Genomic DNA, 20891 nt, shown 5'->3' with positions numbered 1-20891 from the left:
CATATGGTACCTTGGAGCCTGACTCTCCGGGCATTCCACGGGACCCGTCAGCTCCGGAACGGCCCTTAGAAACATTAGCAGAAAGATTACACTTATAGATAAAGACTTCTATATTGTAGTAGTCAGTTAGTAAGATGAGTTCAAGGGAAAACAAGTTTAAGATCATAAGACGTTGTTTTGTTAGCTTTTTTTAAAATCTCTTTTTTTCTTGTCCAGTTGGATTGTTCAAGTCTTGCCAGAAAAGAATAAAATAAATGCATTCTAATATTTCTTGAATCAGCATGAAGCGGTAGACAGTGTTGCACCAAAACTGCAGGCAGTAGAGAAAATATAATGCTGACTTAACACAAATCACTAGTTGACAAAATATTAAACAGCAATATACAACAAAAATCAATTAAGAAATCAAGAGGTGGAACTAAGGAGGACTGGGAGTCATATTTAAGGCCTGCTGCCAGCATACGACATTGGAGAAGTTCTGAAATCATAACAACTAAAAAGAACACTTAACACTCAAAAAATAATAAATCTGAAATCAATTAATTTTTCTCATAGTACTCAGATTTTCTGATTCAGTGTTGTTTATAAAAATCATTTGAAACTATTTCCTCCTCCCATTAGTTGCTTTAGAGCCATTTGAAGGAAGAGTAGGTTACATATTAACGCTCACATAACAGATGATTTTATCTCATTTTGTGACATTAAAATCAGATAATGGCTCATAAAATCAAGCTTGTGTTTCTGATTGGCCTATGACTGGTTTATGTTTGGTATCACTTTATATGAAGGGGAGTGCATAAGACTGACATGACACCTGTCATGAACATGAAGGTCTCTTCATTAAGTGTCATTTCGTCAATTACGTCATTTTTCATTTTGGTTCGGCTTATGGTTAATTTACCGAATGACACTCAATAACAACAGTCATAAACATTCATAAAGATTCTTCATGTTCATGACAGTGTCATGTCTTATGCACACCTGTTCAGATAAAGTGTTACTTTATGTTTATTAGTAATCAATTAGGTCAAGAAGTGTGTCCATGCAGAGAGACTGCACTATGACACTAACTGTGTCCGACTTCCAAAGCCAGTTTTCCCATTTTGGCATTTTTAGACGGATTTACTGGCCATTGATCCGAGGATTGGAGGCAGGCCGGCCTTTAAGCACATATCAAGCAATTGTTTGTTGGACTGGAAATAAGCCTCTCAGCGTTTGAGCAGTGACCACAAGTACAAACAACCACACAACAACAAACACGGTGTGAGCACACACACACAAAACAGTGAGAGCTGACCAGGTCATTGAGTACACTCACTCTCTTGCCAGATTTGCCAGGTTGTCCGGAAGGCCCTTGGATGCCACGGGGTCCCTGTACAGAAACATGAGGACCACTTAGTGACAGAGGACTAATAACCTGGGAAGTGGCCTTCAATCACTGGTGAGGGATATTATATTTGCATTATTAGGATCATGACTTCATACACACCTGAGGACCATGGTCTCCACCGTCACCTTTCAGTCCAGAAGAACCAGGCAGACCCTGAAGGGGGAGAACACAAACCAAACATCATTTTTTTTTCGTTCAAACTATGAATATGCAGTAGGCAGAGGAATAAAATAAATGAGTGCAAGTAAACAGCAGATGGCAGTGTTTAGCTCAATATGTGCATTCATGTGTGTTCATCTGAAGAAAAATGAATCCACTCATTCCTGTTACTACAGATGCATGAAGTACCTGAGAACTCCAGTGATAACGGTCAGAGACAATAAGATCCTTTACATTCTTATACATTCTATCACTCTACTATGACAAGTTTTCTATAATAATGGATTATGTGCAGCACAAACGTTGCTGTTCATTTGTATCAATTATTAGATTGAGCTTTAAAAAGTATGTGTAATTATCCTGATAGTGTTCAACAATAAGAGACATGCAGGGACATTAACACAACTGGGTGTCTGTTGGCATACACTGTACTTAAGTCTAAAAATGAAATGCTAAATTGTTGGTCTAGGCAGAGATTTGGGGCAAATACTGTAATCTGTCTGTGGACATGTATGAATTTAAAGATGGTGATTTGTCAATTACAGACAAACATTTTTGAATAATAAAATAGATTGAATTTCTGAAAATGTGAGTTTTAAACATGTAATCAATCAAGAAGGGAAAGACATTCCTTATCTCGTGAACGTTTCTTTGTATCTGCTTATTGTTATATCATTTCACATCATTATGCTTGGCCTTTAGCCTGAGAACAGTAGATTTAACAGAGGGTAATTCTTTGTGTCTTTTGTATGGGCCTTTTCCTGCAGATAAAAAGTGGATCATGTATCAACAAGCCCAAAAGAAAGGAGGAGGGATTTTCTTGGCAGCTGGTAGCACCTACCAGACGAGCTGTGTGGCCACTGAGCCACCAACCACTGATGCAACAACATTTTTCAACAAGCAACCTGGTTTCTGGTCTATTCTAATACATTGTCCTAAAAATACTATTAGGATTTTGATGGATATGTGTGCATGTGACAACACTACTTATCATATTCACCTACGATAGGATGAATAATAAACAAGTGCTGGAAATCAAAAATAGTCAATTACCAATTTCCTACAAACAACCACAAAACAAAAAGCAGACTCACCACTGGTCCTGATCTTCCTGTCAAACCCATTGGCCCTGAGGATCCCCTCATAGCCAGCTGCAGGGCAGAAGCACAGACAAGAACAAGGTCAAATTCCACTTCGTAAAAAATTGAAAGTTTTATACGTTTCTTCTTGCATGTCTATGTTCCATGCTGCATTGCTGCATTCTTAATTTTTACTTAGACACGTGTACTTGTTATGCATGTGTTGTTTTATGATAGAATACAATCAAATAAATAAAATGTATGATTATTATTGATATGTTTTTGTTATATTTGGTCCACCATTTTTGTTTTTTTCAAGTGATGGGAAAATTACCAATCATCTTACATATTTCCAATTACATATTTTGATTGGACATTTACATAAAAAAAAACTTTTAACATTTTAAAATACTTAATATATTTTATTTTGCAACTTTAAAGGTTTAAATTGAGTAAACTGAAAAATGCACCCAATGCATATCTATAATCACTTTATCTAGTTAGCATTCTTAATTATGTGCATATCTTGCTCATTCTGCTCACATACTGTATTAAAAATCCTTCACAGCAAAGCATACAAAACAATCATTTCTTAATTTCTCCACATTTCATTACAGGGCCGATACGATTTGGCTCCATTTCCATATTCTATTTATTGTGGATCATTCTATAATTGCTTTTTGTGGGATATTATCACAGAACTCCTAAATACCAAGTCCATATTCTCTCTTTTCCTCTAACCGCCCACCTCCTCTGCCACATATACATAAAGATATTTTCTACACCTGTTGGTTCAGCCCACCCACAGGTCGAGAGCCCCTAAAGTATTTTTAACAGTCTCTCCTGTCCATCTGTTCAAAGTGGCCTTTTTATGTTGTTGCTCTTCAGCCTGCTTGGCGTGTCTCCTTTTAGCCTTGCAAGGCCAACAAAATGCAGTTTTCTCCTCGCTTTAATCCTTTTCCTCTACAGCTGTGTGTAAGGAGCAGGGCCGGGTGGGGGTTTGTCCACAGCCTTTTGACTTCTCGGTGGCTTTTTAAAATGTCCTTTTCTACTTACTCTGGCCTGGGAAAGGATGGCCTGGGCTTGGGCTTCTTGGGCCGACACCACTGGACCCTTTTCACCATCCCCACCAAAACGGAACTGTTGAACACACACAGAAATCAAAGAAGTTGTTAATTCTATTGTTCTGCACTATTCAATACCCAAGAACCGTGGCTAATTATGTAATATATGATAAAAGGTGGCTGGTATGTTCTTCCGTTATTCTTACCGGCAGCATCAGCATGGTACCAGGAGGCCCTGGCAAACCATCAGCACCAGGCAGACCACCACGACCAGGGGGACCCTGCGATACAGAAGAGACACCACCACATTTATAATATGATCAACTTTATAAAATGAACTGGAATTTGTGTGAGAAAAAAGAAAATATAAAAAGGACAACATTGATTTGTATTTCCTCTTTCTACGCTGGCTCCTCAATTATAAAAAAAAAAAATACAAATTACACAGCTGCTTGTATGTATATAATGTATATATTATCATATCAAAATTGTTTAAATTAAAGCTAACTGCCTACCCTACTTTTTATTGTGTAGATGTAAAAATCCCTTGAATGCTGTAAGACGGTTCAACAAAGAGTAGTGAAAATGAATAAATGCACATACATATGCTGTGATATTGCTGTGAAAATGTACCTGATCCTGAGGCGTTCTAGTTTTGAATGTAATTGTGCCATTACATTCTCTCTTGTGGCAGAAATATAGAAGGAAACACAAACACAGCTACACATGTTCACATGCACACACACACACAGATGGAGCAGTAAATGCTGGAGGCTGTTTGTTAGTTTGATTAACATGTGCTCCTCCTCTTCCTCCTCCTCCTCCTCATCCACACATAGACTAGGCCTGTGTATATGTAAACCACGCTACCGTCTACAGTCCAAAACCAACATCCTTTTCCACTAAATCTGGTGTGCATGTTTGTGTTTGAGTGTTGGTGGAACAGAGAGAGTCTAAAGAGCAAAGAGTTTAAAAATGTATACCAAAGGAATACCAGGCCAAATATCATTACTTCTAACCTGCCTCTAATCTTCAAGAGGCAAGAACAATTGATGCATGTCGAATATTTTAGATCTTACTGTATTAGGGAATTATTTGTGCCCATTGTTCAAAATATCCCATAATGCATGAGCAGTACAAATAGTGGTGGAGCACGCCAAATTAAAGTTCCTTCCACTGACTCCATTCTTTTGTACACTGAAGTGCATTGTTGCGCTTCAGGAAGGATGTTAAAGCTTGGCTGTGTTAAAATTGACGTCCACTTGCAAGTTTTTTGTAATCAATTGAAGCCGAGAATAGTTCATAAATATTGTTGTTATTGTTATACTGCAATATTTTTGCAGACTGTCTTACAGGTCACATTTATTAATGATAAATAGATTAAATCAAATGGATTATTGGCTGTAGTGTTGCATGCTAACACTACTAGTGTGATCTCAATAGACAGAAAATATAAACTTTTTGTGTGCAAACACAGATTATATTTACGATTTATACATATTTAAAAAACAGTGGCTAGTTTGATGACATAAATGACAACATACCCTGTCACCAGAATCTCCAGCAGGGCCTGGGGGTCCTTGTAGGCCTGAGGGACCATGAAGACCCTAAAAAGACAAAGCTCAGTCAGCACACCAGCAGCAGCTCAGGTGCAAAACACTGACTTATTTATTTTCTAAGAATATACTCACAGCTGGGCCGTGGGGTCCTGGGGGTCCTTCAATCAGCATGCCCTTATAAAAACAAACACATTGTTTCACATCACAAACACTGTCCTGTGCAACAGCAGGTTCAGGATAAGTCAACACAGTTTGGGAAATATTCTACTGCAAGTTCTGGGTGTTTGACCAGTGCTTTTTATAAAAGGTCTTTCACTTGATTTTAGAGTTCTAAAAAAGTGAGAGAGAAAGTGTCATAGACCACTTAGTAAACAGAATAATTTAAACTAAAAAGGACATGATTATATCACTTACAGGCTCAATGACAGCCGGCTCACCCTTTTCACCCTTCTCGCCAAAGGCTCCTCCAACCCCAGCAACCTGTAGTTACAAAGCAAGCACAGAGGGGACATTCTTCACACAGCAGCTTTAGTCCACAGGTGAATGAACAGCAATGAGGAAAAAGGAGGAGTCCGTTCAGCCAGTGAAAAGAATGTGTTAGTACTTGAACAATCAATCAATATAACATACTCAGTTGCAACTACTGTTAGTTGTAATGAGAAAAGAATGGACCTCTACGTGCTTGAAATGGAACAATGCTGTCATTGCATTGCCCTTGTGCAGTGTGGATAACGGTGACCAAAGAAAATGTTGCTTAACACCAACAGCTTATTGTTTTCATGCAAACCTTACAAATTGATACCTATAGAGAGAGACAATAAGAGACATTCCCCTACAATGTACAGTTTTACTTTACATTTAAGTGAAGTTAAGCATCTTTGTTTCTAATTTTAGTGCAACATTGCACACACACTAAATCTAAATACATAGCTGAGCACACATATATGTCATCAGTGGTAGAGAATTAGTTCAGCTGCATTGTATGTATAAGTGTTTTGGGAGTGAAGGTGGGGTAAGATGGGAAGGATTTAGAGGTGCTTGTCTAAGAGTGGGCGGGTGGGCTGTATGTGCATAGAGGGGTACTAAAAAGGCAGACAAGACCATTTAGGTCCTTGCACTTATATTGCAACAATACCAACAGGCACACAGACACATCAATATGATGATGTTCTGACAGTGGGTACGTCTAAACTGCACTGGGGCCTAAATGGCTAAACATAAAAAGAATAGAGAATAGGGTATATGAAGTGAAGTCAGAGTTAAAATAATTGGGAGGGAAGTGGAAAGTGTCCATAACATCTTGATTACAATTGTGTGTGCACTGTGCAGACAGCTGCCGATGAGTTATGGGCTAATTGCTGTGCATACAGGAGGGATATGTCAAACACGGGCTGCTTGTTAAAATGGCAGAAGAGGAGAGGGAGGGATCAAATCCGACTGCTGACATGACGGGTGTGGAGGGGGCGGTATGGCTCGTTGGGAATGTATGGGTGGTGTGCAGGTTGGACTGACGTGACTGAATGCAGTGTGTGGAGAGACATGAAGTTGGAATAAATAAGGAAAAAATATACGAGTATGAATAATTTCTGTGCACACACTATACAGTATGAATATGAATACTGTATGAGTATGAATAAGATCTACTAATTTAAGAAGTAATCGGTTATACCCTTTTTAAGAAAACACAGTTGCATGCATTGTCCTTATCACAGCTTATCACCAGAGACAGCAGCAAGGCTCCACACTCAACATGTCAATGACACATTGCCAAGCAACCAACTAGAAAGGCGTGCACTTGAAGACAGAGTGAGTCCATAACACAAACAGAGTCGCGTGCCGTTCATGCTCACACCCCTCAGTCACCAGGTCGGGGTGTGGTACTTACGGCACTCTCAGAAACGTCAGTTTCAGCAGCAACCCCAGGCCCCACCTCATCATGGTAGGTTCCCGTGGGTTTGGGCCCGGCCCTGCCGTACTCATCATATGCCCCGTAATCATACAACCTGTTGTCAACCTCGCCCAAGTCATACTCCTTTAGGTCATATTCGTTTAAGTCATATGCTTCCGCACCAGTGTCCAAGTTGTCCACCGTTTCTGGGACAATGGGCTCCGGAGCAATGGGAGTGGCCTCGGTGACATATGCACCGACAACATCCTCCTCCACAGCCTTCCAGGTGTTACCCAGGCGAAGAGAGGGGAAGTAATGGTGAGCAACCAAGGAAATAAAGATGTTAGTTAAGCATTTTAGGCAAATAGTCTACTTTTAGATGTTATTAAAGCAAATAATAAATTCAGGATGATATGCAGAAAAGGAAAATTTAAATAACAACGGTAACACATTATTTATACCAATAACAATCTTAAATGATCTTAGAGTTACTGGCCTGGCAGTGTTGTGTGATTGTAATTTGAATAGGTCCAAACCCAAAGCACTAAACTACAACTACACTGTTAAGAACTGAAACATGTTACTAATTATTTACTGATTACTGATCTGCATCCTAGAAAAGTTAAACTCTTCCAAGATGGATATGAAACAAATACTGTACGCTCCGTTAAATCACAAACATAGAATACAGTAGTGCAGTAATCCCTACAGCACACAGTTCAGTAAATAGACATGTTATAATACAAAGGAATAAATAAAGTGTTACCGTAATGACTAAATAAAATAATTCTCTTTCCATGTCAAGACAGATGTGATGTTATTTCAGCCTTCTTTTCTTTCTATCATACAGTACAACCACACATGATATAGTGATACAGATAGTAAAGAAAGGCTGAAATGGATGTCTGAAATGACACGAGCAGAAATTTGCATGGACATCTAATCAATCATCCGACTATAGTAGCTGTGCAGATATACAGAGTGCATCAAGATACATACATAACTAAAATTTACATTTCTTTTGTCAACAAATCTCTTTTGATAGAATGTTTAGAGCAGCATGTGAGTTTAACTTGGTACACTCTGTATTTGGCAGAAGTACTACTGTCACCTGGCAATTACTTTTTTCTTTCATTCCAAACTGATCACTGTTTAGCTTTAGCTTTGAAGAGCAACAAAGTAGATGCAATCACACAGTCATTGTTGGCAGTACTCCAGCTTTCCAAATTATATATTCAAAATTGCCTGTAGAATCACATCCACTTGTCAAAACACTGCGGAAGACAATGCACATTCATAGCTTGATGTTAGGACATTTTAGCCTTGGTGATCATAGTTCTTTTAGTGGTAATCAGCAGAACTAGAGATCAAAACCAAGCTTAAAATGTGATGGACAGGGCATATGTTGGTAAACAGATAATCTCCAATATCATTTACTGTAACTGGTATTGACTGATAGCGGCTCCGCCATCGTCAACTTCTTTTAATCCTGGATAAGGCTGCAAATCTTGTAAACTCTTTTTGTGAGTAATGAAAGCAGACAAGCCAGAGTGACTGAGGCAACACCTCTCTAAATATCAGAGAACGTAATATTGGCTCTTGGTAAAGGCGCACATGTTACTTCACTAAAAGTCTGAGTGGTTTCTATTAGAAGGAGGGCCAGAAGTTTCTAGAATAAATACCCTTTTTTAATAATAATAATGTTAAGATACAGTAGAGTAAGTAAGGCATGTGCTAGTTCATTTGTGCCACTACTTTCATATACCACACATTTCTAAACAACTACGTTAACTAGCAGTGACTGAATGTGTCTAATGTGTTAACTTGCTGAGAACTAACAAAAGGAGCAGCCTTAGTCATAAAAGTATGAAGCTACAAATAACCTCCACAATGTCCACTGCATTATTTTCTAAGCATGCAGTGCATCCTTAGAATCCACATGGTGTATGCAGTGGAACAAGTGGCTTGCAGCTTTTAAACATTAACAAATGTTTCCCTGTCCATCAGTTCTGCCACACACCAAAATAAGTCAAAAGACACATCGATTCATTCGAATGGTTGTGTCTTTGTCATTTCATACCAGATACTTCCTTGGGTCAAATCTTCTTGGCTCACATTTCCCAAAACACCCAACACTGGTTTTTAGAAGGAGTTGAGAATGAAGATGAAAATTACCTCATAGGGTCCGGTCGTGGCAAAGGGGGACTGAGTTTGAGTATCATCTACAGTTCCGTAGTCAAAGTCTGTATTGTAATCTTCTACATTGTTTGGCTGAGTCATGTTGAAAAAAGGAAAGAAATATAAAGCGAGGGTTAAAACAAAGGCTCAAACCAGAGGTTATTGCTCGGGGTCCTTCAAGCTGACTACAGACTCTGCTACTTCTACACAAAAGAGGTTAGGGAGCTCTAAGTCTTCCATCACAGATTTTCTCTTCAAGGCAGGAAGATCTTGATGGGATTTAGTCCTGTCTTTAAATGAACCGTTACCCTAAAATTGCCTCTGGGTCGTGCTGGCGCTGTGGCCTGGTAGCCAGGCATCTGTTGCTTCTTCTTAGCGGCAAACTTTTTAGCTGGTGATTTTTTGGCAGCAAAGAAGTTTAAGGGCTTGGCCTTAGTTTTACTGAGGGACTTTCGGGTCCTCTTCTTTTTCATGGAGACACTACGTTTCTTTCTCTGGAAGAGGTGGCGGCGACAAAGAACACCAAGACAAACATGGAACATTCAAAAGTGGAAAATGATTTAAAGGCACAATCCACGACTGTCATACAAAGTATTTTCCAACCCAACTGACAGACCCCGTGTCCTGCACTTTCCAAGAGCAGCCCATGTTCAGAAGTTAGCCTGCATGGTATTTTTTCAAATGTTGACCATGTACAAAAACTTCAAGGGCTGCAATCGGAATGCTGTCCAGGTTACCGTTAACTTTAAAATGATGTAACAGTTGGGTGGAAAGGATGCTGCACAACAATCGAGGACCGGGCCTTTCATGTAACACACAGGAAAAACTTTGGCCACATATAAGTAGTTATCTGAGACAAATGCACATATACAACACACAAGATATGCCTTTCAGCAACTCTTTAGAGCTATTGCAGTAATAAAATATCAAAAGTGCTTTTGCTTTTATACAATAGTTTTAAAGACATGCTGGAATGCAAAAACAAAATCAAAGCAGATGGCATTTCCCAATGAGAAAAGACAGCAGCCTCATAAAACAGACACAAGGAGGACTGACACACTGAGTATGTTTACATGCACACTCAAAAGTCTACCTCCTCTGCTTTACTCTAAGGTCATCATCAGAGTAGGCATAACCAGGTCAGGACACCTAGAATATAGCTTATTCTTCCAATGTAGTGGGACAAATCAACACTTTTGGCTAAAACATTCTCATCAAAATATCATCATTAAGCTGATTACTCTCATTTTCCATTACTGGAGTATTGGTGTGCAAGTAAACATAACGTTGAGACACACAGACAACACACAAGACGTACTGAGAGATGACTGACGAAAAGAGAAACATCTTTTTTTTTCTTTTCCTTTTTTCATTTACCTGTGGTTCAGAATACTCATCGGTTGGAATGGTGTCTGTGGCTCCCTCAGCGTAATCATAGAACTGAGAGTAATCTAAATCAGTAGTGTACTAGATAGGTTGGGAGAGAGAGAGAGGAGAAAGAGTGGAATGGAGAGAGGCGTTAGTGTAAGCATTAGTGCTCTTTCAGCAAGAAGATGATACATACGGCACATATCATCCTCGTCATGTTACATGTTCAAACAAGTAAAGTCTAAGTGTAATGCTATAATGTATTATAATGTATCATTTATAACATTAAAATAATAAAAAATCATTACCTTTAATTAATCAAAGCCAAGTGTTACTAAATTAAATAATGGTTTTAATGTGGTCAATAAACAAATGCTGAAACTAGCCATGTGGGTTCAGCCTACAAACATGTAAGCAGATGTTTAAAAGCTCATAAAACAGGGAAACAACAGGGAAACGTCAAAGACACAAATACCAGCTGCATTTTAAGGATATGGTAATGGTTCTTTCTCACTGCACGTATGTAAATCGTACACCACAGGCCTTCTAAGTTCAGCTAAATTAAAAGGGTCTGATTCAAAGAAAGTGCACATGAAAGGTTTATCACTTCATGCTGCAACTTGGAAGTGAAGTCTGAACATGATACCATGCTTAACTGATTAAAAATGATGAGTTATAGTATTTGACAGCATGTGTTTCCAACTATCAAATTAATGAAACAGATTGATTTTAGTTAAGCTGGCACTGTATTAGGTTCAGGCTCCACATTGTTATGTTATAGCTGGTCAGTGTCCATGATTGTTTCACCCTGCCCCTAATCTTAATGACTTATGAGTGGTTAACGTGTTGCACGCAAGACTGATGCAGTGTCAAGTGAGTGAATAGTGAAGTGGCAAATACATCTTTGGAATAACAAAGAGATACACATATTCCACTGTGTCCTTGGCTGCTGCTTAGTCTTGTTTTCAAGTCTTACTCACAGGAATAAGAATTAAAAGAAAACAGTTGGGGTTAATAGGCTTTTATGAATTGCAGAAAAAGATGAGAGGAACAGAATAGGTAGCCCTATCACATGCTTTCATTATAACTTCAAAATTAACATTTGACACTGTATGCTGATTGAACTCCTCAGCATTTGCACTATGTTGGTACTTTGTAAATACACACTTAATATCAAAAGGGCAGACAACAGCTGCTATGCCGTTTACCATGGGTTACATTTTTCAAGCAAGGTGCACATCTTGCCTCACCTCCAATTTTACCTTTGACAGCTGATGGAAGACACCTGCTCTGCAATATGCAGTATGTCTGCCAATATTTGAAAATAGTTCAACTGCTGTTATTTGTGCAGGTTGTGTAGGATGAACAGATTTCCAATACACTAAGGATGAAAAGTTTCCAATGAAAATTGGATGAATCAAATAACTAACAACTAACATTAAACCCGTTTTGAACAAGTAAATAAGGATGCAAGATGTCTGCCTCCAAATTGAGACTTAACATGAAGACACACAGATGTCAAATAAAACCTGACATCTGTCGTTTCAGCAGGCCCTGGCTATGAACAATAAGCGATACACAAGTTAAAGTGAACTTCTTCAATATCTCCTGTGAGAACATTTAAATTATTCAGGAATCTCGATTGTTCAATTTTTAATCTCCCCGACCCTCCCTGGTTGGCTGACCTCTTCCTCTGGCTGCTGGGCCTGCAGGGAATCACCGTGGGGAGTGTCACAGTCTGGGCTGTAATGTTCACAGTAGTCATATGCTGCTTTGGGGTCATCCACAATCAGAAGTTGCTGGATGTCACCCTACAGAAAACAGAAGAATATACTTGTGTTACTTCACCTAACTTCATACAGGAACACATTTCACTCACATGTAATCTACAATGACAGTTGTACACAAACAAATATACAGTTAGTATTACAAATCAATATTTTGAATTAGATCTATTTACAAAGGTTGATAAAACCAGATCACTAGCAACAAACAAGACAAAGCCACACACACACACACACACACACACACACACACACACACACACACACACACACACACACACACACACAGTTGTGTCTCATTTTGCTCACACATACTCAGTGAAGTGGCATAAATGAAATGTCAAATTTCCCCCTGTATGATTACAGCTTGGCACACCCCACAGAGTCCACACACACATGGTGCAGGGAGGGAGGAAACTAAGTTCAGACACTGGATAGATTATTATTATCAGCGCCGGGGTTTACCTCAGGAAATAAACATGTATCATCAAGACACAAGCAACACCTGGTATGGCCATGTGGGCTACATTAAAATACTTTTTAAGTGAGGTTTACTCTTTAGGATTTCAACTATATGTTCAAGTTTTAGTTCAACTGTAAAGTGTAAATTGCGTAAAGTGACAATACACAACTTTGTCCTAACTCATAAAAAAACAATTTTTCTTAATCCTTGCCAAAATGTGATGCAAAATAAATATACAATTGTTTTCTTTCACACTCAAGTAACACTAGCCTTACTTGCTGCAAAATCAGTGAAGCTCAAAATCCAACCCATTTGTCAACAACTTTTCATTTGAAGTTTGAAGTATCTCACGAGACCAGATGGTTACTGACTGAGTTTCAAAAGGGAATGTGCTAAAAATTAAGCCTCTAAAAATGTCACTAGAAAACCCAACAATACACAATGGCTTTGTCTGAAAACCATTGAAATAGCACACAGGAAAGAGTAAAACCTTGAAAATCTAAGACATGGTTTGGGAGAGTTGCTAAAACCACAATGTTCTCTCTATGGTTGGGACAGGACATCACAATGCTTGACATGATTCCAGCACTGTCTCGCCTTGTTATCAGTCCTACAGCCAAAGCACACAGCTCACTGCAAGAGAGTGAACATATTAGCGAAAGCATCTGGATTTTTCTTTGGAGTCTGTAATTGCTTAAACCGAGTTCCTGGAGGCTGGTTTCTGAGCCTCTATACACATTGTAAAGACAGCTGAGGGGGGTTCTTGGGAGGTGGAAGAAGGGGCATGTCTTTGGCTCGGATGTTTGGCAGGCAAGCACACAGAGATGCCTGAGCCCAGAGGTAAAATCCTGATGCACTTGTGTGAGCAGGGACACTATACGTTGAAGAGCAGAATAGACATTTGGCAGAAAAACGAAGCAGGCTGCAACTTGTCAAGAGAATGTGCTTGTGTGTATTCTACCCAAGTTAAAACTAGATATATGGATCCTTAACATGTACCTTAGTATAAACATCCATGTGCTAAGGTGTGTCCCATGGGACTCCTTGAAACTTTCTCTGTGCAACCATCAACATGTTGCACAGCTTCAGTTTGACATTGGAGAGATTGCTCACAGTGTGCTCCGGTGGGTGGATTGCTACTTTAACTTGATTCCTCTCACTGGTTGAATGCAACTCTAACAATTAAAGAATATATTATCAGTCATTTACAAGTAAGACAGTGCAACTACACACCAAACTTGAAACTATAACAAGCAACCCATTCCTCCTTGCATAGTCTGCCATTATATTCTAGGGTTTTTGGCCCATTCCTCAGATTGACAAATATCAAACTTTATTTTACAGTTATGCCTCATTCCAGGCGAAAGGGCCAACTAACAGTACTTCTGCTCATACTAAGTTATTACAAGGCAGATGTTCATTCCATGATCATAATCATAATCCATGATAAAGCAGTGTAACAAGTGCATCATCTCACTTCTACAGCCTGAAACGTCAGCTAAGATTTGTTTTCTGTTGAACTACACAATATGCTCACATTATGCAATATTTATGCAGACTTCAATGTGCTTATCACATTAAGACTAAAAGGAGCTGAAACAAAGTAAAAAGGTTAGCTTGGTAATGGCAAGCCTGTCTCTGCCCAAATGTACCAAAAATGTATCTATCAGCGCCTCAAAAGTTCATAAATCTGGTTTGATTGATCTGTAAAAGTAATGGCTCCAGCATCACATTCATCAGACATTCCTTTACGTTTTGGTGACTAAAACAAAAATAATATTTAGGTTATCAAAATATAAGCAGACATGTGTTTTAATCCATGGCGTCCTAGTTGTATGAAGAATTATGCACCATAACATATAATATCACTTAACATCTGTGTTAGCCATGAAAACATTGACTATACTGAGTGACCATGAAAAGACTAAATTGACCTGCCAAGTGGACCTGGGACAGTAGGAAACCTAGGTGCCAAGTCTGGAACGGCCTCAGCTGAGTGTGTGTCGGTGTGTATGCGTGTTTGGGAAGGCTCGACAGAGGAAGAGAGATCAAGCTTTGCCCTGAGTCAAGTTGACATGTATTACCTCATGTGTCACCCTAAGACCAACAGTGAATGCTTGAACCCTGCCTACAGTCAGCTCTAATTAGTCCATGTCTGAGAGCCACCCGTCTGCACACAAATAGGCTGTGGAGACATGGTGTTCAACCTCTGGACCAGTGCAGTACAACTGGGAGACTTTTGACAGTTTCATGTGAGGACATGAGAGACACATTCCATACTATATGTACATGGAAACAAGAAAAGACAAAAGGATTGTATACTGCAGGTGTTAGCACAAAAACAGACTACTGTTGAAGAACATCTAAATGAATCAGGTAATCATCTTATTACTTGCCAAAGTAACTTACATTATTTACAGAAATACTACATTTCTGGAAGAAATGCCACTGGAGAAGTTTCTTCCTTTTAACAGTGAATTTACTTTCTAATTGAAAATAAGAGCCAAGTGACCTAACAAACAAGAGCCAACTCACAAAGCTAAGACAACGCAAGTAAGAAACTGAACAACTCAGGAAAGAACCACCAAGAGGGATCCAGAGACAGACAGACGGGCAGGGATTTAGAGCGAGCAGCTGGGATGGTAAAATGTGTTTTGTGCTGGGAAACACCTGGGGATAGTTATGCTGATGCTCTGGGCCTGTCTTCCATTGTGAACTGCTGAGATAAAAGCCTGTGGCAACTTGGAGCAAAGCCAGAGTTCCAAAATATGCCCCTTCTGGCTACAGTATAGCATAGTACAGCACAGAAACAGGCCCGTGAGACTGTGTTAATGACTGTCGTGTTAATGACTGCCGTGTCAAAGGTCAACGAGAAATAAGGGGCTGAGAAGCGGGGTCAAGATCAATAGGTGAGACTTGTGAATCCTTGTGAAAATCCATTTACCAACATAACTGTTAGATCCTTGTTCACCTCAAGTGGAGCTTATGAAATATTTAAATGCAGAGGTGGTTGATCACAGTTACTTTCAGTTTGGCACATTAGGATCAGATAACATTTTCCTTTAACTGCTCTGCAATGCAGTACACACAGGGACAGAGAAATGGCAGAGAAACTAAACAGCAACATATTTTTCTAAAAGCATTATCTATCTTGACCTCATCCTGGCCACAAGGCACCATAGGATATAAATACTCAAAGGGGGTCAAAGGTTACAGCAGTGCACATGGTAACCACAGAGGAGCTGCCTTGGTCAGAATACAGCACTGCTTAGTTTTGTTGCGATAGATAGCTCTTTTGTCTTTTCTCTACTAAAATCATCATTACAGGGTGAGTGCAGGGCATCACACTGGCCAAATCAAAACAAAAGTAGTCGTCACCATTGGTCCTTTGACATACCTTTGCCCGGGGCAACATACCTTTTGTCCAACCATATAGCTAACTGTAATTAGAAAGCCCTATACAACAGATACACAGATAACAGCTAATTTAAAATACAACCGTTTAGAGAGCTATAAAGTAGCTGCTGCTCTCAGAATGCCTTCCTCAGTGAAGCTTCTTTTTCTATTGGCTATCCAGGGTAACAGACTACCTAACAAAATATCCAACACAAACCACAATGTTATTTTTAGACAAGATGCATCTTCTGGTAATACTGGCATCGAGACATAGACCAGCTCAGCCCCATCCAGTCCTTAAGGTAAGACACGGCGAGCACTAAGTGGTTGCTACCCTATTCAATAAAGGGAATAGGCAGGTATGTATACGAGCGTGCTCGATTTAGACAGGTAATTTCAGTGAGGCATGAATAGACAATCTCATGGCTTTGGCACGGCAGGGAGGCCTCAAGGTGGGGAGGGTGGAGAGGGAGGAGGAGGAGGTGGTGAGCAGGGGAGTATATGCAGGGGGCAATGAAAGACTCCCATTCATCTAATCCAGAACCCTTTGCAACGGTGGTCGCCTCCAACGTGGGGCAGGTACGGCATGAATAGACGTTTATGAAAAATGTGGGTCAGCTTGTGAAAACAAATGTCAGGGTTTGAAAAAGGGAGCAAATGCTTTTTTTTTACTAAAGTGAATTAATTATCAAACCAACAGCTAATAAATTAACTTTGGAGGAAACCATAAATAGTCACTTACATTCCTCCAATTTTAGTGACTATCTAAAACAAAAAGAAGAGCTCAGGCAGAGAATCAGAATGCCAAGGTATTTCCTTCCGTGGTATATCCCAGCATGCATCGGGCCCTGTGGATCTCTAAGTAGAGCAGGGACAGAGAACAGACAGGAGACCTGTTCCAAAAACCACACAGAGAAGACCCTGTTAACTGACTTATGGCTCCTATTTTCAGCCTTTTCACTGGCCAACCTCTGACTGGACACACTGTTTCATACGAATGTTGGTTTCACTGCCCTTTCATAAATCTAATTACAACTGCCAGGAGATATGAAAGCAAATCTGCTTATAAAACTTTGAACCTAGAAATAAATTGTATGATGAATAATATGACACAGTAATCTCAGTAGGTCTGTAGTTAGATATCAGCAACATAGTACTGTACAGTACTGCAAACTGATTTAATATGTTTTCCTAATCAAGGTCAATAAAATAAAAACATTTAGTGACTACTGATAGAGGCTAAAATCTTTAAAAAATATATTTTACTGTATCATCCAATGGATATTACGTACGTACGTACGTACGTACGTACGTACGTATATATATATATATATATATATATATATATATATATATATATATACACACACATACATATATACAGTAAGATGCCACCATCTTTTTTAAATAATAAAAAATCAATACTTTTCAGTACAATTGATACTTATTTTATTTGGGCATCTGACATATGATGAAAATACCCATCTTTTTATTTAACTCTGAACACCATCATGATCCAAATGACCTCTGTGAACTGTAGCACTAGGTCGGACGGAGCAAACAGTGCAAGACAAAAACCCAAAGTACAATATAGTGAGCAACACAGAGAGTTCAAAAATCATTGTGGACACACACAATGGCTTTAAATATGCAGGGCCCTCTGTCCCCGTGGCGATGACAAGGAATGCCGAAAAATATGGCTTTAAAACAAGAGTAGCAGCATCAATCATTCAAACCTGGCATCAGAATAATGACAAGTCAGTACTGCTACCCATAAACAAACCAGCACTCTCTCACAAGCAAACACAGCCACCATACAGCCTTTCAGTGACATTTACGTCCCACCAGCAAAGAGCATGAGTGTCATAACAATTCAGTCATTGTCTGCGATTATTTACATCCGCATGACCCCATGCCAGGGTCCACCTCTGGATGAACTGTGCCTCAACATAATGTTCAAATCACTGACTATGGAGGTGGTCGCATACCCCAAATCCCAGAAAGTTGCCAAACTGTTGCTCATATTGTAAATCACTTGCTCACTCCAAAGCTTTGCTTTTCTGTAGATTAAGATCTGTAGGTGGCTCTTTATGTCTGTTCAATAGTATTTGGTGCTCATACTAACAATCTAGCTCTACTTATTCTACAGCAATCTTGTCAAAACGCATCACTTTCTGTACATCAGATTACGTTTAGCATCATGGGGTATGTGGGACTGGCAATTGGAAAAGCCTTCACGAACTGGCAGTATCAATCAACACTGTTTTACCGTATTTGGTGACACAGATGGCACAGTGAAAAGCTCAAAAACTTCCATCAACAATTAATTCAAAGATATTGGACTTTCCCAGCAGCACATGAATTATGCATAACAGTAATGGCTCAATAATAACTCAATAACTGCCTACTGCCAAGTGATTATTTCATTAAAAAAAATTAGAAACAGGGAGAGATATGCCATTTTTCGGGCTCAGTTAAAAGGAGATAAAATGAACTTCAGAGTTCAACACATACTAGATGGAAGAGCTAGTAAGGATAAGGGTATATATGAGATAACTGCTATTGCACGTAACACTTGATAGTATCAGGGCGACTGTTTGCCTAAAGTAGGGATTGAAAAGCGGCATAGAATCCAATTCTTCCAAGTCTTCCCTTCAAGTCAATGCAAACCATCAGATTAAGTCAATCCAAGAAAACATTTCAACAAGGCCACTTATTTTTGGTAAACCTATTACACGTGAAAACTCCCATGGCACTAAGTGTCTCTAATTACAAGGTAAAGAGAAGCTTTAACAACGGATCTGAGAAGTCTGAGAAGTTGACCGAGAGCCCATGTGGGCTTTGCAGAAAAACACAAACAAACAAGCAATAATGATGTACAAAGGTGGCCAAGTGCAACTACACCTGGCTATGGTCCACATATCACTAAATGCAGTCACCAGGTAAAATGATGAGTATGAATAACATCCCACTAGGTATCAGCTGACATCATTTGATTCTTTATTTTTCTGTCCTCGTTAAAGCTATTTAAGTAGTGCTTGCGTGTAGTCTATGTTGATTGTGATTTTGAAAGGCTGCCCCGGCAGCAAAACAATACTGTACAATGTGCCTTGAAATCTATAATACCATCAGTACAAATAACTTTCTGGGGATATTTTGTTTAGTTGTAGATAGTTGCTACATTGTTTCAGATCAATATGGCAATAAATTACCTAGAAATGGCAACAACATGCAGTTTGAACAGCCACACTGAAAACTTTACCTGGAAAACTTCCTCATCCAGGATCCTGGTGCCGAACACGGTAATGCCATTGGTGTCGATGGAACCATGGTCACTCCTGAGGAGAGGCTTGGTGATCTTCTTCTTACAATCAACAATGATGCTGACCGTCTTCTTCTCCACACTGATGGCCACACGATGCCACCTGGTCAAGGACACAAGGAGAGGTGAGGGAAAAAAGAATTCAAGGTCAATCAGAGTCATAAATTGTTGTTAAATTATTCATCTGCCTTTTGTACATCACAACCCACGACAAGGAGAGAGAAACTCTCTTCACAGAAGAAATGCTCTAAGAAACATGAACCTCAGAGTTATGTATGTGTGATATAGTTCGATAATCAACACCCATAGATTCAAAGGGTTAACCGGGGTCACACGTGAGTCTGACACCTCCGTTGCCTCTGGACCATTTGCCACTGCACTTAAGGGCTATTGCATACCAGGCAGCGGTGGACCACATTCTTGCCCCCACACTCTGGCCCTGTTTAACACAGGATTACACTCATTAAACTCCAAACTTAATCCTCCTTCTGGGTTACTCGGCATGACAGACATGGTGAACATTGTGGAAAGTGTGTGTCAGGGTCCAGGAAGGCCTGCCTTGCCAGAGCAGGAGACACAGTCAAAACATTGTTCTGAGGTGGAAGATGAGACCTGGCACCACTGTAGCTCAAGATGGCAATATGAGTGTTTAAAGATATACTGTATGTCTAATATCATATTATTACATCTGTAGGGTCAATTCTGTTGAATACAGCTAGATTATACTGACAGGTTTCGGGGCAGGCAATAGAGCTTCGAGGAAAATAAACATGCAACCCTCTTTGACCTTAGCAGTACAGCAGGAAGGATTCCTTGTCACTTTATATGGCAGAAAAGCAAATGTTGACACCTTAAACGTTTGAAGTGCTTTATGATCAAAAGAGTAACATTGCATTTGAAAAAGCAAATGCAATCTTTTGAAAAGCATGTGTCAATAGCTTAAATAAGATAAATCTGAGGGTATGCAGTGTAACAGCTCACTATAGATCCTCCCATTCACCTCCCCTTCCCTTTAAAGAAAGGGTAATGCTCTTTTTCACCTCATTAATACCATCATTGTGCCTCTCTTTTCAAGCTTGGCATATGCTTCTTAGTAACAATGAATACATTTACAGGGATTGCAGTCTGTACACAGCCTGAGCTGTAGTCAATGAAGATTTAGACAAGGCCTGGAGCTGGAATGCATCCAGATCAAGAAGTGTTAAAAATCCTCTTCAGAGAACACTGCTCCTAAGACACTG

At 39.5% G+C, this 20891-nt stretch overlaps 1 protein-coding gene across 1 annotated transcript in view; it reads right to left on the bottom strand.

Moving 5' to 3' along the window:
- col11a1a (collagen, type XI, alpha 1a) overlaps positions 1-20891 on the bottom strand; it is an 85890-nt gene that overhangs the window by 47149 nt on the left and 17850 nt on the right. Inside the window, 14 exon segments of the mRNA XM_029457717.1 lie at positions 11-64; positions 1319-1372; positions 1490-1543; positions 2644-2700; positions 3685-3768; positions 3899-3973; positions 5237-5299; positions 5384-5425; positions 5666-5731; positions 7137-7418; positions 9315-9410; positions 10695-10784; positions 12371-12496; positions 19591-19753. Coding sequence (XP_029313577.1) covers positions 11-64; positions 1319-1372; positions 1490-1543; positions 2644-2700; positions 3685-3768; positions 3899-3973; positions 5237-5299; positions 5384-5425; positions 5666-5731; positions 7137-7418; positions 9315-9410; positions 10695-10784; positions 12371-12496; positions 19591-19753 — 1306 coding nt within the window.

Source organism: Cottoperca gobio, chromosome 20, assembly GCF_900634415.1.
Source record: "Cottoperca gobio chromosome 20, fCotGob3.1, whole genome shotgun sequence".
Lineage (NCBI taxonomy): Eukaryota > Metazoa > Chordata > Actinopteri > Perciformes > Bovichtidae > Cottoperca > Cottoperca gobio.
The sequence above is the reverse complement of the archived record's forward strand: the minus strand, read 5'-3'. Positions and strand labels throughout refer to the sequence as shown.